Source organism: Hevea brasiliensis, chromosome 12 (assembly GCF_030052815.1).
Source record: "Hevea brasiliensis isolate MT/VB/25A 57/8 chromosome 12, ASM3005281v1, whole genome shotgun sequence".
NCBI classification, from domain to species: domain Eukaryota; kingdom Viridiplantae; phylum Streptophyta; class Magnoliopsida; order Malpighiales; family Euphorbiaceae; genus Hevea; species Hevea brasiliensis.
This window is the reverse complement of record NC_079504.1, coordinates 13,148,907-13,174,292: the sequence shown is the minus strand read 5'-3', so window position 1 is coordinate 13,174,292 and position 25,386 is coordinate 13,148,907. Positions and strand designations below refer to the sequence as shown.

General features: G+C 27.6%; 3 protein-coding genes across 3 annotated transcripts; all 3 read right to left on the bottom strand.

Moving 5' to 3' along the window:
• Positions 1-4,660: 4,660 nt before the first annotated feature.
• Positions 4,661-5,274, bottom strand: LOC110633969 (uncharacterized). Its single transcript, XM_021782828.2, has one exon. The coding sequence runs from the start codon at positions 5,162-5,164 to the stop codon at positions 4,892-4,894; it is 273 nt and encodes a 90-aa protein (XP_021638520.1). The 5' UTR covers positions 5,165-5,274; the 3' UTR covers positions 4,661-4,891.
• Positions 5,275-10,543: 5,269 nt separating this feature from the next.
• LOC110633993 (peroxidase 12) lies at positions 10,544-12,372 on the bottom strand. The gene is made up of 3 exons (XM_021782855.2): positions 12,097-12,372; positions 11,559-11,753; positions 10,544-11,468 (listed from the first exon to the last, which is right to left on the bottom strand). The coding sequence occupies exons 1-3, from the start codon at positions 12,331-12,333 to the stop codon at positions 10,848-10,850; spliced, it is 1,053 nt and encodes a 350-aa protein (XP_021638547.2). The 5' UTR covers positions 12,334-12,372; the 3' UTR covers positions 10,544-10,847.
• A 5,786-nt stretch (positions 12,373-18,158) lies between these two features.
• On the bottom strand, positions 18,159-20,793 carry LOC131171334 (peroxidase 12-like). The gene is made up of 3 exons (XM_058131168.1): positions 20,290-20,793; positions 19,763-19,957; positions 18,159-18,933 (listed from the first exon to the last, which is right to left on the bottom strand). The coding sequence occupies exons 1-3, from the start codon at positions 20,533-20,535 to the stop codon at positions 18,313-18,315; spliced, it is 1,062 nt and encodes a 353-aa protein (XP_057987151.1). The 5' UTR covers positions 20,536-20,793; the 3' UTR covers positions 18,159-18,312.
• Positions 20,794-25,386: the final 4,593 nt, after the last annotated feature.

The window sequence follows — 25,386 nt, the reverse complement described above, 5'->3', positions numbered from 1 at the left end:
TATAGAATTATACTAGTAAAGCTAGTACTAGAAGGAGAAACAATAAATATAGTTAGTGCTTATGCCCCACAAATAGGACTAGACAGTGAGAGTAAACAAAGGTTTTGGGAAGATATGGATGATTTAATGCAAAGCATACCGAATGAAGAGAATGTTTTCATTGGTGGAGATTTGAATGGACATGTAGGTAGTGATAGGCAATGTTATGAGAATGTTCATGGAGATTTTGGTTTTGGCAGCCGAATTGAGGAGGGAAAAAGCATACTGGATTTTGCTATGGCATACGACCTAATACTAGCAAATACCTACTTTATAAAAAGAGAGTCACATTTAATGACTTTCAAAAGTGGGCAACATAGAAGCCAAATCGACTTTCTCTTAACCAGGAAGACAAATAGAGCTCTATGCAAGGATTGCAAGGTCATTCCAGGAGAGGCTTTAACAAGTCAACATAGGTTGGTGGTCTTGGATGTCAAGTTTAGGAACAATTCAAGTAAGATCAGAAGAAATAGTGTAGCTCGAACAAAGTGGTGAGAGTTCAAAGGAGTAAAGCAAGTGAAATTCAAAAATGAGCTTCTCGAGTCCGAAGTATGGAGGCCAATGATATGTGGATACAGATGGCATCAAAGATTAGAGAAGTAGCTAGAAAAGTACTTGGAGAGTGTAAAGGACATGGACCACCCTCAAAAGAGAGATGGTGGTGGAATGAGGAAGTACAAAAGGCAGTGAAGAGAAAAAGAGAATGGTATAAGAAATTACCTAAATGTGATAATAATGAGGCATATGAACAGTACAAGATAGCAAAGAAAGAGGCAAAAAAGGCAGTTAGTCAAGCAAGAGCACAAGCCTTTGAAAAGTTATATGAGAAACTTGAAACTAAAGAAGGGGAGAAAGATATTTATAGATTAGCAAGGAGTAGAGAAAGAAAATGTCAAGAGCTCAATCAAGTTAGGTGCATTAAGGATAAAGAAGGAAAAGTATTGGTGAAAGATGAGGACATTAAAGAAAGATGGAGAAATTATTTTAATGATCTCTTTAATAATAGTCAAAATGGAAATAGCGTGAATATAGATTATAGAACAATAGAAAAGAATGTAAATTATACTAGAAGGATTAGATCTTTAGAAGTAAAGGAAGCACTTAAGAGAATGAAAGTGGGTAAAGCCTGTGGACCCGATGAAATACCAATTGAAGTGTGGAAGTATTTGGGAGATATGGGAGTGGCATGGTTAACTAAATTATTTAATAAGATTCTAAACTCAAAGAAAATGCCTGATGAATGGAGGAAGAGTATTGTAGTACCAATTTTTAAAAATAAGGGAGACATACAGAGTTGCTCAAACTATAGGGGAATTAAACTCATGAGCCATACTATGAAGTTGTGGGAGAGAGTTGTGGAGCATCGACTACGTCATGATACTTCTATCTCTCTCAATCAATTTGGTTTCATTCCAGGTCGTTCAACTATGGAAGCGATCTTTCTCATTAGAAGCTTGATGGAGAAATATAGAGATGGGAAGAAAGATCTACACATGGTTTTTATTGATTTGGAGAAGGCTTATGATAGTGTTCCAAGAGAGGTCTTATGGAATGTGTTAGAACAAAAGAGGGTATCTATTAGGTACATACAAGTATTGAAAGATATGTATGAAGGAGCAACTACTATTGTGCGCAGTGGGGACACAAGAGATTTTCCGATCTCAATTGGATTACACCAAGGATCACCATAAGCCCTTACCTTTTCACATTAGTTTTAGATGAAAAACATATACAAGAGAGTATTCCTTGGTGCATGATGTTTGCGGATGATATTGTTCTGATAGATGACACACAAGAAGGAGTCACTAGGAAGCTCGAACTTTGGAGAAGTACTCTAGAGTCAAAGGGTTTTAAGTTAAGTAGAACGAATACATGCATTGCAAGTTCGGTGAAGGCCAGGTGATATGGAAGGAGTTAGTTTGAATGGAGTGTCCCAAAGTAATAACTTTAAATATCTAGGCTCATCCTTCAAGTAGATGGGGATGTGAGGAGGATGTTAGTCATAGGATTAAAGCGGATGGTTGAAGTGGAGACATGCCACGGAGTTTTATGTGATCGTAAGATTCCCAATAAATTAAAAGGAAAATTTTATGTTATATGGTAGTGAGTGTTGGGCACTGAAAGAGTCCTATGCATCTAAGATAAGAGTTGCTGAGATGAGAATGTTAAGGTGGATGAGTAGCCATACTAGACTAGATAAAGTCCGTAATGGAAGTATTAGAGAAAAGGTAGGAGTGGTGCCAATTGAAGATAAGTTGAGAGAAGGGAGATTGAGATGGTTTGGTCATGTGAAGCGTTAGACAAGTAGAGCACATTAAGTTAGAGGATAGAAAGAAAAAGAGGGGTAGACCTAAATTGACTTGGAGTAGAGTAGTACAATATGACTTAGAAGCATTACACATTTCTGAAGATTTAACCTAAAATCGTTCAGAGTGGAAAAAGCGAATCCATATAGTTGACCCCAAATTTTTGGGATAAAGGTTTAATTGAGTTGAGTTTTATTTAAAATAAAAAAGAAGAAGGTTATGTATGAGAAGAGAAGTTGCAATTAAATGTGACAGTGACACTAACCTAATTCGTCATATAAAAATGAAGAGACGGCTGCTCTTAACAGGGACATGTTAACAAACCATGTCCTCTCTCTCTAAATGATGACAATATGTAGGGTAGTCCTTCAAAAAACACCACTTTATTTAAACTTAATTAATATTTTTAATATTTAAATTTATTTTATACTTTATTTATTTTAAAAAATTAAAAATATTTTTTTTTACATTTTTAACATTTGAGGCATTTTAAATATGTGTCAACCAAAAATTCTTTTTGGTTAAAAAAATAAATAATTGAAAAATAATAATTTTTTTTAATATCAAATTATTTTCTAAATTTTGGTAAACTTATTAATATGAAAAAAAAATTATATATGTATAATATAAATACATATTATTAGTTTAACAATATTATAATCAAATAATGAAAAATAATTTTTTAAAAAATTTTTTTAAAAAAATATTTTTTATATTTAAATTATTTTCTACAAAATAAATAGAGCTTTAAGCTTATTAAAATTTATTCTAACTATTTAGATTCATCCCAAACTCAATGATTAAGTAATACTCAAACTCATTTAATTTTATATATTTATATTAATAATTTATATTTTAACATTTTATTAATTTATAAACATTTAAATTTTATTATTTTATTAATTATATATACATATAATTGAAAAATGGAAATTTCAAATTATGAAAATAGAACACTTATAATAAAAAATTTTTATTGGGTTTTGTTCAATTGCTATTCTCTCCTTTAACAAACACAAGACAGAAAGAAATTCATTCACAATTAGTAAACTAAAAAATTTCAGCCAACAAACACTAAAAACGACCACAAAAGATTTCAAAATTAACATTTAAATAAACAAAATTGATAGTGAAATTAAACTAAAAATTGAGAACAAAACCAAGAATAATGCAAAATTACAATATGCAAGAATAATCAAAGTCTGAAAATTTAGCACCTTTATTCAATAATTTTTCAGAATTTTGAAAAAGGCAAAATTTATCAGAAAGAAAAGTGCACATACTGAGAACAATACCCATTATATTATATCCATAGATATGAAAAATGTGAGAGAGATATCAGAGAAAGGGACACGACAGCCATGGCAGTGGGCACAACAATAACACAAAACCACAGCACGAACTCTGTTCCAAAAACAGAGGAAGGAATTAGGGATTTTAATTTTACGGAATAGGAATGGGTTGGAAATTGGAATCTTATGATCTGTTTATTTTGCGAAAATGGAATATATTTTTTATAAAAATTATTTTTAAAAAAAATATTTTTTACTATTTAATTATAATGTTTATAAATGTTTTTTGTTAATTTAGTTATATTCAACTATTAAAAAAAAAAGGAAAAATCACAAAATAAATAGAGCGTCAATTTGTTTGTCTTCTTCCACAACTCAAGGGTAGGTTTAGCGTTATTGTTTAAAATATCAAATAAGATATATTAATTTTATATATTTTAATTAATAATTTATATAAAAATATTTTAATTATATTTATTCAAAATATAATATATAAAAATATATAAATATTAATTATTATAAATATATATTTATATATTTATAAATAAATTTGAATAAAGACACTAACACTTTAAAACTTAAATTAAAACCTATTTCAATCTTAATTATATACCATTTAAATTCGTTTTAATTAAATTTAATGAAATAAAATATTCCAAAATAGCCTACTCTTTCCTCTATTCTTCAGCTTGAGCATGCTTCTTCACCTTTGCTAGTGCTATTGGCTGAGGAAATGTTGGAGATGCATTTAACTCAAAATCAGCTAAAAATTAATTGATCCATATGAAGCTTTTTCATTATATAAATATATATATATATATTGGATAAAATGATTTATGAGGGAAAAAACTTAAATTCCTTTGAATGGATTCAAGTATGCAGTATTAATTCGATTTATTATCAATATTATATCTATTATCATTGTGACTGATTGTAATTATGATCATCACCATCATCGTCTCTGGAAATTCTTGCCTATGCTGTTTTCTTTCTAAATGGAGTGTATAATAGATACAGAAGAACTAGGGAAATTGCAGGAGTTTAAGACCAAGAAAGAAATGAAAGGAGAGAAGGGATTTTTCTTTTCTCCAACATACAAATGACCAACCAAACTCTCGTATGATGCATGGCAAGCATATTCCAAGCTAAAAAGACCAAAACAACACAAAATCATAACACTCTTAGCTTCTCTAGTCTTCCAAGGAGAGAAAATTTCCTTCTCTCTGATCCCCAAATAAGCAGAATTTTAACCATTTACATACCATAACGAACATGATCAGTAGTGCTGAACTTGCTCTTGATCCACTTGAAGCTATTTCTTACACCAGATTTAAGCTTCCCTTCCATGGTGAACACATTATATGAAGCTATTCTCTTCTTTCTCTTCACCTCTGGATCGTTTGATGTTGCAAATCCATTCGCCTTCTGACATGGCCCGTTGAAGCTATACGAATTTGATCCATCTTCGAACCCAAATTCTCCAGAGAAAGATGATGAGTATTCTGGGTATGACTTGCTCTTCTCCATCACCAACACTACCAACACCACCAACGCCAAGAGCTCGAAACTGGTTGTTTTTTGTTGCTTACCAAATTGACAAGTTTTGGTTATTTATATAATGAGGGAACATTGTAAATGCTATGTTCACATGCACGTCAATATAATTGGATTGGACAAACAATGTAAGGTGGTGATTTTTTGAGGTATTATTACATGGTGATCCAGTGTGGTGGCAGACCATGTGCTGATGCTGAGAGGATTCATTTTTGAGAAGGAATCATGAGAGCCAGTGAGGATGGTGGTGGAGAGGTGGGACCTGGAGAGTACAAATATGCCATCATCAATGATCGGAGAAAGAGGTTCACGTGGTGATAAGGACCCACTGACCTACAGCTAGGGGTATGGGCCCAGATGATGATAATGTTTAGGCCTTAGAGATTAAACAGGATAGGTTTGATAAAGAAAAGGTGCCCATGCTTTTGGCAAGGAAATAAGAGGAGAGTACTGAATCAAGGTCAATTTTTAATAGGCCAATCTTGCCTTTATCAAAAGCAACACTCTTATCTTCCTCTTTATGCCAATGTTGGGGGTGTTAGTGCTTTGTGGGCCTTTCCTGTTTTTTACATGGGAGCTTTTGGCTTGGCCATAATCTTCCTTTTTTTTCTTGAAGCATTAATCTAATATAGCCATGATCATACTAGAAATCATAGACCTTTTCATCAACATTGACTTAAATCATATGATGAATTTTTTGAACTTTTTCCCTAAATGATGTTTTTATTAGAATTTTTTATGCTATTCTTGGGATATGTATAGACAGCCTCATCTTTTGTATAATCTTAGTTCTTAAAATGACTAGTAATATAATTTCCAAAGTCTTTAATATATTGGTCTACCAAATAAGACTTTTCATTATAAAATAAGTGATTTTCAAAAGTTATACCAAAACAAAGATATGGGATATCTTGCTTGTTGTGTTATGCACTAAATTAAAAGTAATTTAATTAATTTTTCTTCGTCTTTGAGATATAAAAAGTGAGGAGATCTCAAATTTAAGTCTTCATATCTATTTATTTTAAAATTATTTATTTTTACAGTGAAAGAGAGATAATTATCTCCCATTGTCTAACTCAATCACCATTTATTATCGATTCATCGTTTATCCATTGAATTTAAAAAATAAGCATATGAGATATCCTTATTTTCATAAATATTCAATTGACATGCGATATAATTGTATCAGATATCCAAATACACAATCTAATTGATCATAAACTCAAGCAATTGGAGCATAATTTCGATATAATTGTATTGTGATATCCAAATACACAATCTAATTGATCATAATCTCAAGCAATTGGAACATAATTTCTTGCCATAAATATTTCTTTTGGTATATAATATAGGGAAATTTTAGAGGTAGGAGGGAAATTAAATTATATTGCACATGCAAATTAAATTACATTGCACATGCATCTCATTCTAAGGATATTGAAAGGAATATGGATGCAATGGTTATGCTTATACCCAAAAAAAAAAAAAAAAAAAAGCAAGTAGGTAGAGAAATTTATGTAATTGGGCCATTGAAAATCCCAGTCCACAAAATTGAGAATTTAGTATTATGGGGGCATTGAAACATAGGTATGAAAGGGTAGACAATTTTCAAGCAAAAGACAATACAAAGAGAATCAATTAATTAACTTCACTTTCTCATATAAAAAGAGTTTGGTTCCAATTGTTGTCACTAAGCAAGCACCATCATTACATTTGTGGCATGAGCAGCAATATTCTTTGCCTTTTGGCAATTTGGCATGCATTTTCAAAAGAACCTTATATCATGACTTGACTTCTTGTGGTTTTACAAGTGTTCACCTCATTTTCTAATTACTCATTCATTTGTTGAATTACTATAATTGTTTCAAAAAGATACAATATAATCATAATATTCCCTTCCTACTTTGATTTCTTGTTGGGATTTTTTTTTTAATTATTTCCCTTTTGTTAATTTTTTTAATAAAAATTAAAAGATAAAACTCGAATTTAATTTTATTAGGTAAGTAATATATATTAAATTATTATATATAATCAGATTAAACCCCTCTTTGAATTTTAAATTATTGCCTGAAATTAAGAGGACTTAACTAGAAAATTTTTTATTATTTAAATGAAAGGAGTTTAGTTGAGACCCACTTCTATATATATATATATATATATATATATATATATATATATATATATATATATATATAATTTATCCCTGTATTTTTAAATTATTTTTCAAATTTTCTGTATTTTCTATTTCTTTCAGCCAACCACAAAATATTTCATTCAAGGATTCTGTTGCCGACCTGGTCTCTTCCTTCGCTAACGCGGTTGTTTGAAGGTAATTAATTTTTTTTCTTTAATTTATTCCTATATTTTTTTAAATTAAATTTCATTTTTCAGTATTTTTTTTAAGGGTTAATTTAACATTATTATTAAAATAGTCGTTGAGAAAATATTATATTAAATATATTAATTAGAGTTATTAATATCAATTTTAAGTTAAATTTTGATTAAAAAAATAAAATAATTAATTATTTTTAAAAATTTTAATTGTATTTAAAATAATATGTTAAAAGATAGATTGAAATTGCAACCCCAAATAAGCTCAAGTGCTGGTGTTTTGATTATTGAGGTAAATAAATGTTTTTTTTAAATGGGTTTAATTTCTAATTAAATCAAAATATTTGAAAAATGAAATTTCAAATTATGAAAACCAAATTCAATATAATTAAATTGAATTTAATTTCAATAATTTCTTATTAAGTGAATAGTTTGAACATATACATAAGAGTATGAGTCTGAATATTTGGTATTGATATTAAAATTATTGTTGAAATTTTTTTAATATATTAATTTGATAATATAAAAAATTAATTAAAAATAATTTTATATATTAAATTGTAAAATTAATAAAAAATAACTTTCTAAAATATTTTTTTAAAATATTTTAAAATATTAAAAAAAAGCATTTTCTTTAATCTTAAAATCAATACTAAATGGCCTGAAGGTAGTCCTGCTCTCTTGGATGGGCTGGGCCTATACTTCTAAAAAATTGGCAGTGGTTTTCAGAAATCCAACTATACTACACAGTTTTTTTTTTTTTATTTTATTTATAATATACATTAGGAAAATTAAATTGCCCGTATATTTACACGTAGCTAATAATATTCTTTTAGATATCTTGATAAAAAAAAATAATCTCTTAGAAAATTTTATTTTTAAAAATTTTTTTTTTTTAAATTTATAAGAGGGTAGAATTTATATATTTATGAAAAGAGAGTATGTGCTTGGAAAATATTAAATAACTATAAAACTATATGTGCATTTATACATAGCTAATAATAATTTTATAAATAATTTTAATGATATATTTTTAATTTTAATATATATGAAAATAAAATAATATTTTAAAATTATTATTAATTACTTTATATTTTTTTATTATTTTTTTATGTAATCTAAACATTTTATTTGTCAAATTTTTCAATTAAGATTTAATAATAATAATTATAATATTTATTAAATATATGAAATAGTTTAATTAAAATTGAATAAATTATATAATATTTTTATCATTTTAAAATATCAAAATTTGTATGTCCTCCTAATTAATATATTAAATATAATAAAATAAATTATTATCTTTATTTAATAATATTATTATTATTCTAAAAATAATATTAATATTAAAAAATAAAATTATGCAAAAAAAAAGGAATAATATTGTAACTCATTACTATTTATTATAACATTAAAAGAGTAATTATTTAATAATATGTAATATGTAATTTACCTATACGGAATTAATAATTTAATTATAATTTAAAATAATTGAATAATTAGTTAAAAAAATAAAAAATTTTAATGAAATTAAATTAATTATATATTATAAATAAATTATCATTTAAAATGCCACATAGCAAACTCTTAGGAGAGTTTAGCTTGCTTTAATTTATGTGTTATTGAGTTTAGCTACTGAGTTGTGTATTATTAATTTTCATTAAAAATTTTGAAAAAAATGTTTTTAATTTGAAACACTGTTGAAATTTAGAATTCTTAAAATTTAAACTGGAATTTTAAAATTATTTTTGTCATTATTTTTGTTAAAATAGAATATATTTTTAATTAAAAATTAAATTAAATATATTTCTGAATATATTTTTCTTTGTCTCATTTCCTTTATCAGGACATATTTATCTTTAATTTGCATAAATTGTGAAATTCTAGAAACTTGAAAAATAAAAATTACAATTATCAATTTATGAGGATTTTATTAAAATTAAAAATTGGATTTTTTTTTATTTTTTTTATAAATGATTTTTTTAAGGCATGAATAAATTCACTTACGTAGTGTTTGGAATGTTTGTGGAATTCATTTTCAATCCAAAATTTGATGTTTGGAAAAAAAAAAAAAAGAATTATAATTCTACCGAATTGGATATAAGTAAAATATACATACAAGATTATTATGTTAAGTAAAATAAATATAATTATAAATTTATTATTTATTTTATAAGATTAATATGTTAAGAATATTTTTAAAAATAAATATAAATAAAATTTTAATTCTGCATTTATTTCAAATATAATTTTATAAAATTCAATTCAAATATATATTTTAAATTTTAATATATTAAATATAAAAATTTATTAATGAATAAATTTTATATAAAATTTATTTATTTTATATTTTAAATTCCAGCATAGCAAACGGCATGTTTAACCGCGAAAAGCTGTAATGCAGGTCCTTGGCGCAATTGGCATATCACGACGGCGCAACCCCACGAGTAATTATATCATGGAAGCATGATTTTAGCTTGCCCATATTAAATGAAAATTCAATTAAAAAAAATACATATATAAATGATTAAATTTATATAAAAAATAATTATTTTATTAAAAATAAAGACATAAAAATAAATAATTATTAAAAAAAAATTATAATAACACAAACAAAAGCTGGGTAATCGAATTTGCTCATGTTTCAAAATGATAGGTTGACCCATAACCTGCAAACGATTTCATGCATCAAAAATTTTCTCTTTTGTTATATTTTTTTCTTTTTAATTTATTTTATCTATTTTCTTGCCCAACTGGTGTACTGAATCTAAAGCAGCTAAATTACGAGCGGTGCTAAAGGCTTTGGAGATCTCAGCCCAAAATCTACCCATCCGGTGGTAATGCAGAAAGCCTAATTTTTGTAATGGACTCTTTGAATGTGTTGTCTTGGATTGAAGGATCAAGTTCAGGTCCATGATGTCTTGAGAACTAGATGAAGGCAATCCCATGTTAAGTTTTTCCAAGTCATTTATTAATAAAATTTTTATATATCAAAATAAAAATCAAGAAAGAGATCAAAGATTTCATCAGCACAACCAAATGCCTTAAAAAAATATATAAATCAGCTTCAACCAACAGCAATTTGATCAACCAAGAACGATAGGTCTCACTTTCCACTTACTCACTGATCAGTACTTTATTTTCACAGAGCCCAGTCAGCCAACAAGTTTATTAACAAAAAAGACAATATACTTGGTACAAAAACTCCCAAAAAAAAAAAAAAACATGCACAAACTCGAGCACACACTTCACTTGCTGCCGCCTGGAAACAACCTCTTTATTCCTAGCTATAGTAGCTGCCAATTACAGTGATGCACTTCTTAATTTATCTCATTTCAGCAGATGATCCCACCTCCTCTTCTGTCACAGACACCAAATACTTGTTATCAGAATTCCTGAGAGAGCAATTGGCACGAATTTCCCCTTGTTTCCCTGTCAAAACGTTCAGTTGCCCCATTTTGATCATGGAAAGCACGAATTTCTCAAAGAACAATTTTTCATTAATAGCGAAGCTAGTCACAATGCCCCTTGTCCTCTTATCAGTGTACAAGTCTTGGTCCGAAGTAAATAGACCCTGGCGGTTCATGAGATCAACGTAGTACTTGTTGTCAAATTTATTAGGGGATCGAATGTCCAAGAAAGTTGTATTACTGGTGTCTGATTTTGGACAAGTTAGCTTGAGATTATTGGCGAAGGTTTTGTCCATGGTAGGATCTTGGGTTGGGTAAAGACGGTCAGTGAAGGATGTGCAGTGGCCAATGCCAATGGTGTGGGCACCTGAGAGGGCCACTGCATCGGTGGCGTCAAGGTTTTTCCGGGCAAGCTTGATGAGAATTGTAGTAGTGTTAGCGTCAGGTCCTACCAGGTCTACAAAAGTTTGATTCACTTGAGCGAAATTTACTCCATCTCGCCTTCCCAAGGGGACGTCGTAGTCAGGGCCACCGGTCTGCAACCCACAAAAGAAACCAAGTGAACCTCAATAACAATATGAGAGTCATCTTTAAAACCGTGAAGTTAATTGCAATTAGGTGATTACCAAGAAAACTGAATCACGGGCAGCGATTGCGACGATGTCAGAGCAAGAGACGACACGGCCACATTCTTTGTGGACGATCTGGCGGAGGTTGTTGATGATTTTAAAAGCCTCTTTCCTCAAGGTCAAGTTAGGAAGTTCAGACTTCTCGCTTGGTCCACCAGCTGATCCATCAAGCAACACCGAGCTATCGCATCCCTGACAGGCGTTATCCAAGAAGAAAAAAACAATTCATTTAAAAAAATACATGACAGTGACCATTTAAATAATTCTTTGACAGGGCTACAGAGCTCTAGCTTAGGTGTCTCGAGTTTGAATATCATTCGCTTAAGCAGGCATCTACAAACTCTACTAGCCACGTATATGGAAATTGAAAAAGGGACGAATGAATGGATAAAGATCAAGAACTATTTCGATCTGCTGGCTGAAGGATCAACGGAGAAAATCTAGCTATATATATTCAAGAAATTAAGAAAAAATAATATCGAAAGATATATATATATATATATATATATATATATATATATATATAGTCAGTCACCTGAACGAAGCAGTCATGGAAGTGGAGACGAAGCAAGCCTGCAGCTTGTCCAACATCCTTCTTGAACAGTTTCTTGAGCTCCTTTCTGATAATGGATTCAACTTTAGGACAGCTAGATTTGTAGAAAGTCCAGGAGAGACCATTCACAATAGGAGGTTTTTTTTGTGCTTCAATGGCACTAAAGCAAGAAGCAAGCAACACACAAGAGATCAAAAGGAGAGGAGTAATACTAGCCATGGCTGCTGGTTAATTTGTGTGTGTTTGTCCTAGCACAAAGAGGGATGTTTATTTATAGCCAATATAATGTTTTATTTTAAGCTTTAGCTTTGAATTGTCCTTGCTTGAATTTTTTTTTTTTTTTTTAAATTATTGTTATTCTTCTCAGAAATAATTGTAAAAATTGACCTTTGGAAGAAATTGGAAATTTATTAAAAGGCCACTTGTAAAAGATCTGAAAATGATATAGATATTGATGGAAAAAGTCATGATAATGTAATCTTTTTTAATGGATTACGAGCCAAATTAAGATGAGCATAATTAAAGGTAAGCAAACAAAATTGACAAAGGAGAAGAAGACAGGAAGGCCAGAGGTCATTCATCTATATATATATATATATATATATATATATATATATATATATATATATTGTCAAACTTGGCACCCATTACTACTTTTCACTGTTCATAATTAATAAATGGCAATTTCAGGCCACTAGGCACACTGGTGATTCTTGGAAGATCTCTCTTTTCACCTCTGAGTGACAGAAATTACCCAAGAAAATTTATCAAAAATCTAATTATTACTTTAAAAAGTTTTCCACTTATCATTATTATTTAATAATTAAACTTTTGTCGAGGGTGAAAATTTTGACAACCCTTGTTGAATTATGAAAAAATAGAATACTTTTTTTAAAAAACAATTAAATTTTTAAATAAAGAATTGAAATTTTTTAATATTTCAAAATTTAATTAAAGTATATAAAATAATTATATTTTAATAAAATATTATAATTTTTAGCTTTTATCTTGTGTGTTGTTCCGTTCCTTGTGCCTTTTCTTGTGTACAACACACTCCCAATGCCTGTATGTATATTTTCAATAGTAAGATAAGATTAAGACAGCCTTTAATATTTTTCAAATAAAAAATAATAATTTTTGTAATTAAAAATATATTAAAAATTTTTATTATATAATTAAAATTAAATAATTATTTTAATTACATCAAGATATTCTCTATATCGATCTATTTTATAATATATAAATTTTATTAAATTTGTAGCTGTTCCTCTCAATAATATATTTTTCAAAAATTAAACCTGAGTTCATCTCTTAAAAAACATAATAAACTTTACCACTATACTTACACTTATGAAATTTATAATGATAATACTTAAAAATTAATATTATATTAATCAATAGTTGATTGAGTTGAGAAGCATGGCTGATGATAAGTATAATTATGAGGTATTTTTCATCAGAACATTCTTTTTTTTTTTAATTTGTAGAAACGTCTTTTAAAGCAAACATTGTCTTATAAGTGACATCTTCCTCTTAAACATAGACCATTTCATTATTTATATTTAGATTATATAATAAGGCTTTGTTTAATTGAATAATTATGATAAGATTTTAGATATTGGTAATCAATATTTTTTTTTTTGTCGTCGAGGTAGAGGGAAAAGGGGAAGGAGAGCCTCGAATCTGACTTGGCCAAGTTTCGAGAAGTGCCTTATGCCACCAAGTTACGCGGGACTAAGCATCATTAATGAATAATTAAAAGAATTAAAAGTTCATTGCATAAATCTAGATTTTCAATTATATATTTATAATTTTAATTTACTAATCATTAATATTTAAGAAATATTATAAATAAGAAAATTGAGAATTAAGAATAGTAATGATAAGTGAAATCCTCCAAATCCCTTGCGCTTGTTTATGAATGAAAACAATGATTATATCCATACTTTCAACCCACTTGACCACTTCTACATGGAGTAGGTAGAACTGCCACAACAAGAAGAAGAAAAAAAAAAAAAAAAAAAAAAAGGAAAGTGGGAAAGAAATGATTCCACCATGGAATAAAGCATGCAATAGTTTACAAGTTATTAACCGCCATAAAATTTTCCAGAGAAACATTATTATCAAGTTGATGAATTGAAAATTCATTTCTATATATATATATATATATATTTGATCTGCAAATTAAGCAGGAATCAAACACCTAACTCTTTTCAAAGAGCAGCCCACGTTGTCAAACTTTGCAAAAATAAAAGAAGCAAGCACAATTCTTATTTGAAAATACAGAGACAACCCTAATTCTATAATATGCAAATAGCTAGGATATTAATATAAAAACTTGTGAAATTTTATTTTATTTTTATTTTTTTCCTGTCTTGTGTCTTCCACACATGGAGGATTGGTGAGATTTTATCTTGTGGGTTGTTCCGTTCTGTGTCTTTTCTTGTGTACAACACACACCCAAAACCTGTATGTATATTTTCAGTCTTATGATAAGATTAAGACAGCTTTTAATATGTTTTTTCTTTTTATAAATTTAATGGAGGCAGTATGAGTCAGTATAGTTAATGGATTACGTGAATAATCTTAAAATAAATAAATAAACAGACTTAATATACAATTCTTACACTTAGTTTTTAAATTTTGTAAATAATTTTTCATTTAATTATTATATAAATCCATATACTAATATAATGATTAAAAATAATTTGCCCTTTTCTAATATGACTAAAAATTTAATTAAAAAAATAATTTTTTAGAGATATAATATGATAAACTGAGTTTTATAATATGTGAAATTGTAAATATAATAATTTTAAAATTTTTTAAAATTAAAATAAAATAAATTTTAAATAATCATTATTTTTCGTACTAGATAAGATTTTAATTGTTTAAATTTAAAAATATTAAAATAAAAGTTAACATTTAACATGATTAATTAATTTTTACATAAAAAAATAAAAATAAAGGTAAAAAAAATTATATCGCATGACAATTTTTTAAATATTCGTTTAAACTATTTGGCATATTCTTATAAAATATTTTTTAAGACTCAACTTTAATATAAATTTATAAATTGCAAAAAGAATTAATATATAGTACCGCTATTAGAAGGCAAAACATCTTCCAATTTTGCAATCAGGTAATATAGATTTTCTCTGCCTTGTTCATTTTTTCGAAATCAATAGTTATAATATGCAATACACATCTATCCACTAAATTCTTATTTAAATTTAAGTGAATTATCATGTTTATCTAATAAAAAATTAATTTAATTAGTAATAATATTACTGTACTCATAAATTTTACAATTATATGTAATTATAAGCTACTAAATTTATAGAAAATATCAATAGATGCACTGGTCAAGTTGATGGGAAAAATATAAATAAGTGAGTCTAAAATATAAATATAAATATAAATATATGAGATTTATTTATTTAATAAGTGAGTTTTATTATATATTTTATATTTTAAATTATCATAATTAATCAAATTTAAATAAAAAAAATTCATTGTCCGGCTAATCTTTTGATTTTCGTTCGTTGTTTAATGCAGTGGCCTTTTGAGGATGATTTTATATAGGGGTGTGCAGTTTTCGGTTTAAATCGAAAAATCAAACCAAACTGATTAATTCGATTCAATCGGTTTGATTTTAAAATTTAATCGATTCGGTTCGGTTTATAATTTTGATAATTTCGGATTAATCGGTTCGGTTCGGTTATTTTCATAAAAAAATAAAAAAAAAACGAACCGAACCGAAATTATTAATATATATAGGAAATAAAAAAATCGAACCAAATTGAATCGAACCGAATCGAACCGAACTGAAATCAAAGAAAACCGAACCAAACCTTAAGATTTTTGAGTTTTGATTTCTAATTTTTTTTGTTTTTTTGTTTTTATTATTTAGATTTAATGTTAAAAATATGAAATTTTATAAATTTCGATTTAATCGGTTTAAAACCGAACCGAACCGATATTTATCGGTTTGATTCGGTTCGATTTTCTCTTATCAATCGGTTCGGTTCGATTTTTAAAATATTTTATTTTTAATTTTTTATTTTTATCGGTTCGGTTCGATTCGAAACCGAACCGACCATTTGCACACCCCTAATTTTATATATAAGTAATTCATAATAAGTGATGGCCTTAAAATAATTTCAATTTTATATCTATAATATATTATAATTTTCATTGAAGATTTTGTGAACAAAAGTACGTGCACTATACAACCCCACATGGCCAGTCATCTTTTTTAAATCATTCATGTTTCTCACATTCTTCATTAGCCCATCAATTATGACTAAACTTTTTTTCTTATTTAGGTATTTTAAGCAATATTAATTATTCTAAAATAAGATAACTATTTTAAAGTTATTCATTATTTTACTAGCTATTAGTCGATGAACATTAACCGTTAATAGTTAACTGTTTATTTAGTAATTTAAAATAAAGATATTTGATAAAAGTAACTGTTAAATTAATTGTGAAATATAAAAACGTTTCATTAACCTCTAAACATTTATATAAATATTATATTACTAAATAATATAAATAAGAGAGATAATATTTTAAATATAGTCAAAACACTAAACATTATCTTAAAAGTTGTCGCTAAATAAAACCTTATTTACATAAAGGGATAATTTGAACTACATAATAAATATATATATATCTTTTTCAAATTTCATTTCATTCAATATTTTTTTTTAATATTTAGTAAATAAAGCACTGGCTTTTAAAAGAAAAATTGAAAATAAAGCAAGTGTGTCTCCTCTTTCTTTCCAAAGGATGATGGAGTATTGTATAAATTTCCAGCAAGAACTTGTTGGGATGAGATTTGCCATTCTTCTCTGCTGGCTGATCGAACCCGTTAAGTTTCGCTATAAGACTTTCTTCTCCTTTTGAATTGGTGCGTTGCTTCCATATTTTTCCTTTTTCCCCAAATAATGTTTTTCAATAATAATTAATAGATCATAAATTAATAGTTTTTTTTTTATATATATATAATTTGGTTATATCCCATACTTTAGTTCAGTCAATTTTTTTTTTATTTCGATTCAATTATAAATTAAATCAGAATTGAATTAACGGAATGAGCAATCTTATTTCTCATATTTCACAGTGTTATTTATTTTTCTTTTTATCCTTTTGTATATTGAATTCTTTTTGTGTATGTGTGTATACATGCGTTGATTTTTTATCCTTATGTTTTCTAATAGAGGTATCTATTACTTTTAAATTATTATTATATATTCTACCAAACAAATGTGATATCTCAAAAAATTACGATAATTGCAATGTAAAACTTTACTTGAAAATATAAAACATGGAAACAATTCTCGAGCTATGCAAAAGGGATTTATAGAGAAGACTTAGAATTTATAAGTTTAATCTTTTTTTTTTTTTATGCTACTATGAGCCCAAATAAAATTAGAATCTGCAAAACAAACGAGTTGATTGGTTTAAGCAACTACTCTAATGCTAAGTTAGTAGAAATTCAATGAAAGTTTCAGTTCAACAGAGAAATAGTAATGATTGCAGTAACGCACCAAACTTTTAAGAATGAAACCTTTATATAGATCATTTAGAGAGCCGTTGGAGGCTGTTAGCAATGATCCCATGATACCATGTGAATTGGGTTTTAATGGAAATATTAAAGCCAACATTCCAAATAACTATATCTGCAGTGGAGTTGGTGCATAAGGCTAGGTTCGGCCACACCAGGCGAACCACTAGGCGTCCCAATGAAAACCAAAAATTTAACGTTCGAATCATGCTTGTGACTGAATCATAATCTGAGCCGAGCCACAGACATGATTAGGGTATTGGGAGCCCAAATGCCCACTTGGACGAGTCATAAGTGATTAATTAGTGGTATTAATCTTTCTAATAAGTAACAAAATTAAATTTATATATCTTTTATTTGTTAGAATTATAAAATTATCTTAAGCCTTTACCTATAAATTCAATGATTTCTTGACATTATTAATATTAAAATCAAATAATAAAAGAAGCATTTTTCGTCTTGTGACCCAAACTCAATTCAAACAGAGGAAAGCAACTATTTTATTAACAAGAAGCAACATTAGTTGTTCATAGATTAGTACACATGATAACAATTCACAATAGATAAGCAAGCCTAAGCCCAACCACAGGAAGCTTTGTTATTAGAAATTTAAAGCAATTACTTCCTCATTTCAGCTCAGACAATGACTCCAAATCCTCTTCCACCACACTCACCATGTACTTGTTATCAGAATTCCTCACTGAGCAATTGGCACGAATTTCTCCATTACCACCCGTCAACACACTCAACTGCCCCATCTTTATCATGGAAGCCACGAACTGTTCAAAGAACAAAGTTTCATTAACAGCAAAGTTCTTGACAATGTCCCTTGTCCTGGAATCTGTGTACAAATCTTGGTCTGAAGTAAATAAACCTTGACGGTTCATGAGATCAACGTAGTACTTGTTGTCAAATGTATTAGGGGATCGAATGTCAAGCACGGTTGTATTGGTGGAGTTTGTTGTTGGGCAGATTTGCTTGAGATTATTAGCAAATGTTTTGTCCATTACAGGGTCTTGGGTTGGATAAAGGCGATTTGTGAAAGAGCTACAGTGGCTAATGCCGATGGTGTGACCACCGGAGAGGGCTGCCACGTCGGTGGCATCCAAGTTTTTGGTGGCCAGCGATGTGAGAAGCGAACTGGTATTTGAAGTAGGTGCCGGCAAGCTCGCCAACGTTACATTTCTGGTTGCGAAGGTCAATCCATCTCTTCTTCCCAAAGGAACATCATAATCAGGACCACCTGACTGAAATGAAAGAGCTTAACAATTTGAAAGGAAACTGTTGGATGTCTCACGAAATAAATAAATAAAATCTCGAACTTAACACACAGATTTTTTATACAATATAACCGTTATTGATAAATTTATGCATAATTTTTTTTGGTTTATCATTCCGTTTTGAATTGTCTACATAGAATCACGATTGTATAATATAAATTTTCGTCAATCTGCGCTCTCTCAATAAGAGAATTTCACAAAAAGTCATGGATGTTATATGCATTTCACAAGTTAGGGATTGATTATGTGAATGCCTAGGCAATGACTGCTTCATTTTTGGTTTACCTTTGTAAAAGACCATGCCAAGTCTTTGATTGGGTAGCCAAACATGTGGTTATAAAAATTTTTTTTGTGCAAAATAAATGTTAATTAAATCATTTTTCATCACCAACTATCCACATATCATCTACTGGGATTTAATTTACTGCTAGATTTTGAATGTTAATTCGCAGACATAGATCTTTGAAGCTGTGAAATAATTTACCAGCTGGTGGTTAATTATCACCAAATTAATTAGTAGGTTACTAGGAAAAACTTGCTTAAATTTGGTTAATCCTTGATATAAATGTGTGAGTGTTATCATGCACATTGTGTCTTCAATCTATGATAAATGAGTCTAAGTAAAAGTTTCCTTATTATTGTAAGTTATAGTCTTATGGGTTGTCCAGATTTTGTTGTAGCTATATTCTAAGCATAAAAAGCTAGCCTAAAGTGCTAGAATTTGAATCTCAATCAGAGTCAATTGTAACAATAATAAATAAAACCCGAACCAGATAGTGAGTGAAGGTTTGCTTACCAAGAAAACAGAATCGCGAGCAGCAATAGCAACAATATCAGCACAAGACACGACTCGGCCGCACCCTTTGTGCACCAGCTCTCGCAAGTCATCGATGATCTCAAATGCCTCTTTCCTCAAGCTCAAATTGGGAGGTGCTTCTTGCTCACTTGGTCCGCTTGCCGATCCATCAAGCAACACTGATCCATCACATCCCTAATATTTTTCAAAAACCACCCAGCACCACAGTTTATGTAAATTTCACTTCATTAATTATAAAAATATATAACTTTTTTTTTGGTGTTTTGTAGTTTCTTGATCTTATAGGTTTCAGTAATGCTGACCGTGCTGGGTAGAGCAGCAGCAGCAAGCAAATGGTTGAATCTAAAAGCCTGTCAATTATTCTTTCAGGCTGCAAGAATTTACAGCCTCTCAACATAATTACAGGAATCGATTCAAGATCATACTATTGACCCAACAACCAGAGAAATTACATTACCTAGTTCTCTACACTTGTTATGATAAGGTTATTAGGTATATCTGATTACCTGCACAAAGCAGTCGTGGAAGTGGAGACGAAGCAAGCCAGCAGCTTGTCCAATGTCCTCCTTGAACACTTTCTTGAGTTGTTTTCTGATGATCGATTCCACTTTAGGACAGCTAGAATTGTAGAATGTCCATGAAAGACCATTCACTATAGGAGCAGATCTTTGTGCTCCAATGGCACAAAACCAAGAACCCACTAAGAGAAAGGAGATCAAAAGCAGATAAGTGAAACAATTAGCACTGTCCATGGCTGGTTTTGTGTCCTGGGAGACAGAAAGTGTATCTCATTTATAGGCATATACAGCTGCGTACATCAAGCCTCTTCAGAGTTCAAAAGTGTAAGATGTTTCTTGCGCTACATCACCCTTACAATTCAATTTTTAAACTATAATCAAGTTATGTAGACCAAGTTGTTCTTTTAATTGTTTGGCTAAATATAAAGTAAACTAGACTTTTGGAAGATGGAAATTTTCAAAAGGAAAAAGGCACGAGGCATCCTATCATTCACATCTCGACCATCATCATGTTTTCACACATGAAAATTTCGAAATACTAAAAAAAAAAAAAATCTTCAACTCGCCATATAGATCATTAAAAGTCGTACTTGCGTAATCTTATCCATCTAACTATAATGGACTACCATAGGAGAAAGCATATTGCAGCATAAAAATTTTCTCAAAACAAAAAAGAAAAAAAATCCTTTTTTTTTTTTCAAAGATATAGGAAAATTAGGAATTCTGATGCTGTAAGATTTGAGTTATGCCATTAGCCAGTGAAACTAAGCAGTGCTAGGCAAAAAAATCCAATTAAAGTTCTGATTTCTGAAAACCAGAAATTGATGCAAGAAAATAAAAATAATTAATGGGAGGTCCTAATACTTCTAGTTGATATAAATTTTGTGGACCCTTTTGAGATTTTCGCGTGGAGTAGACAAGTTTAATGCTTTCACAAGAAAAGCCAAAGCATATAAGGATTCTTGTACCTCACAATTCACCTCAGTTGTCCTGTTTTGTACAATTTTCAGTTTTCTCCCCTCTTCAAATACGCTTTCCAGGATTTTTTTTTCCATGGTTAGAAGTTATCAGGAAAATGAAAAGAACAGTTCAGGTAGAGAAAAAGCAAAGTGAATGGTGGTAATTTGGACCACAGCTACCCAATTAGCTGAGATTAGGGGGAAGTCTTAGTTGAATTCTTGGAAGCAGAGATTTTTTTTTTTTTTTTCTTTTGTAAAAAGAGAGAAACGAAAGAACCAACTAGCATGATTGCAGGTATGAGCAACTAGAAAATAGAAGTGTTCGGTTTGGGTTTTGGGTCCCTAATTAAAGAATTGGATTCGAAACTAAATCCCTGATGTTTTGATTATTAAGAATTAAAATTGGAATTAAACTTCAGTTTTATTCTAATTCTATTCTAAACAAATTCAATATGATTTCAATTTTAATTTCCATTTTATTTCAGTTTCAATTCGATCAATTTAGAAATCAAAATTGAAACTAAACTTCAGTTTTAATTCTAATTCGATTCTAAATAATTTCACTATGATTTTAATTCTAGTTTTAGTTTTATTCTAATTTCAGTTCGATTAAGGAATCAAAATTAGAATTAAATATCAATTTAAGTTCTAATTCTATTCTAAGCAATTTCAATATGATTTCGATTTTAGTTATAGTTTTATCTCAATTTCAATTTAAATCACATTTTTCGCTGAAAATTAAATAATTATTGTATTCATTTAAAAAGAGTAAAAATAATTTTGGGTTCAATTATTAATTTACATTTTTCATGTGTTTTCTCCAAATAACTCTCAAATATTTATCCGTTTAAATCAGATTTTAGAGTTTTTTTTTTTTTTCTCTTAGAGGAACTAAACCTAAAATTTGATTTTTGGGTCTAAAATTATATGACACATATATTTGTGTTCGTGTTTATAATTTATAATCTCATTAAATATGTGTGAATGTGATAAACTACATTTAAAATTAAGAGGTTAAAATAATTTTATTTTAATTTTTCATGATTTGTAGTAAAAATTTTATAGGCAAATATTATATTTACCAAATTAATAAATTGCACAATAATTCAATAATTTTTATTTATATACTTTAATAGGAAAATGGTCAATAAGAAAATGGTCTAATAATACTAATTTTTTTAAATATCAATCACACTAGTTTTGAAATAAATTATGAAAGTTATAATAAAATTATTTTAGTCCTCCAAATTTTAAATATATATTATCATGCTCACATATATCAAATGATAAATTATAAATATGGACATGAAGTGTATATATATATATATATATATTAAATAGAAAATGTATAAGTATTTAAATATAAATTTAAATGGAAAATCATTTTATTAATAAAATAGAATTTAACATACTTAATTGTTTCAAATTAAAAATAAGATTAAAAGTGTTTTGATCATTTAATCTATAATTAATGGTTAATTGAACTAAATTTAGATGAAATTACCAAAACAATTAATTTTACTTTAAAAATAAATAAATTGACATATAATTTTGGGCACATCTCATAAATTAACTAAATAAATTACTTTTTTTTTTTTTAGCTAGTTGGAATTTAAAATCTGCTGTTCTAGGAAAACTGAAATTTTCAAAATTATGACAGGACGGAAAGTGCGGCCCGGCAAACCAAAAGCAAACGAGAATTTGTAGATTTGCAGCCCTTGAATTTTCTGGTTCCCGTATGGAAGACTAGCCCATATATATATATATATATATATATATATATATATATATATATATATATATATATATATTTCACTATCACAACTTATTAAATACAATTTTAATTGTTAGATTAAATTAGTCTTCTACACCGTGATTTATATAATTCTTTTTCATATAAAAACGGAAGATATTTTTATTATTATTATAAATAATTTTTTTCTTCATAAATTAATTAGTTATTCACATTTCACAAATAAAATTTTAATATGCATATGGAATTTATTTAGCTTTTCATTTATTTTTTTTTCATTTTTCTAATTATTTATGTTTTTATTTTTCTTTAGCATTAAAATTAATTTTTTTTAATTTTTTTTTCTGATGTGAATATTTTCAATTAATTTTTAATATATTTTTTAAGATGCTATTTCTTTTTTATTTTTATTTTTCCTAAAATCTTTAAATTGTAGTTTTGCAAGATTTTTTTTTAAATGCATGGATAAATTGTTATTTTAAAGTAGTAATTGTGATTAATTGCAGCTCCATTAAAAAAAAAAATTGCACAATATTCAATAATGTCCAAAAAATGACCACGAATATATTTATTAGTTATTAAAATGAAAAAAAAATAATAGATTGTATAAAAATTTCTATAGCACATGATGGAGCATTTCTATTTATTGAAAACAACCTAATATTATACAATAAACATATTTTGTGTTAATGTAAAGACCTAATATTAAATTCATTCTCTCATTAATTATTTAAAAAATTGAATTTAACTGAAGTTAAAAAAAAAACACAGTTAATTAATATTTTATATTCAGCATTTTAATTAAGCCTCAGTAGAACAAATGTTGCTGTAAGAGGACTTATTATGCATTGAAAGCTCAATTAACAACTCTTATGCAATGTACAATTCCTTTTGAGAAATCTTTCAACAAAGAAATTAAAATGAAAATGGAAAAGACATATCTCAAAAAGTATAATCCAAAATAAATGTGGGTTGTAAGAGCTTCTTTGAATGTTAATATTAATGTAAGAACCAAATCATCATTATAAGAAATTAAAAAAATAGTTACAAAAATTATCGACAAAATATACTAAAATTTCATATTACCGACGAAATTTTTTTGTCCACAAATACTAACGTAGGTAATTTTTATTGACGAAAAAAATATTGTCGCTAAATTTACCAACGAATTATTTTATAGGTAAATTTAAATTTTTTTTGTAGGTAATTTCGTAGGAGATTTAACTCTTATAAATTACCGACAAAATTTTTCGTTGATAATTACAGATGAAAATAAATTTTCGTAGCTAATTTTTATTTAATATTTTTTAATTTAGTCTTTACTTTTTAATTTAATTTAATTTTTAATTTTTTAAATTTATTTTCACTTTTAAATTTAATTTAATTTAATTTAAAATTTTTAAATTAATTTTTTTTTAATTTTTAATTTTTTTAAAATTTTAAATTAAATATTAAATATTTTAATTTATAATTTTTTAAGATTTAATTGACTTAAAAAAAAATACTAGTAGGGCCCAATGTAGGCCTCATAAATGTGACTATGCCACAATTACTTTATGTTGGAGAATAATTCTCCTTTTATAAACAAACTCACTACCCTCCGATCTATTCTCAAACGATGTAAGAATTTCACATTTTTTGTGATTTACCGATAAATTACTGACTAAATATATTTCGTAGGTATTTTTTTAAAATTTTATTTTATATTTTCTCCTTAATAACCTACGAAAACCGTTTCGTTGGTAATTACTAATAAAAACAATTCGCAACTAAATTTTTTTTCCTATTTTCTTCTTAATATTATGTACGAAAAGTATTACGTTGATAATTACCGATGAAATACTTTTCGTAGGTAAATTTTTTTTAATTTTTTAGAATTTTTTTTTATATTTTCTTCAAAATATTACCTACGAAAAGCTTTTCGTTGGTAATTATCGACGAAAAATTTTTCGTAGGTATTTTTTTTAATTTTATTTTCTATTTTCTCCTTAATATTATATATGAAAACTATTTCGTTCGTAATTATCGACGAAAACAATTTGCAGCTAAATTTTTTTAAGTTTTTTAAAATTTTTTTTCCTATTTTCTTCTTAATATTACTAACGAATTTTTCCTATTTTCTTCTTAATATTACCTACGAAAAGTATTTCGTTCGTAATTACCGATGAAATACTTTTCGTAGGTAAATTTTTTTTAGTTTTTTAAAATTTTTTTTCTCTATTTTCTCCAAAATATTACTTACGAAAAGCTTTTTGTTGGTAATTACCGACGATAAATTTTTCGTAGGTATTTTTTTAATTTTATATTTTATTTTCTCCTTAATATTACCTACGAAAATCATTTCGTTGGGTATTATCGACGAAAATAATTCAT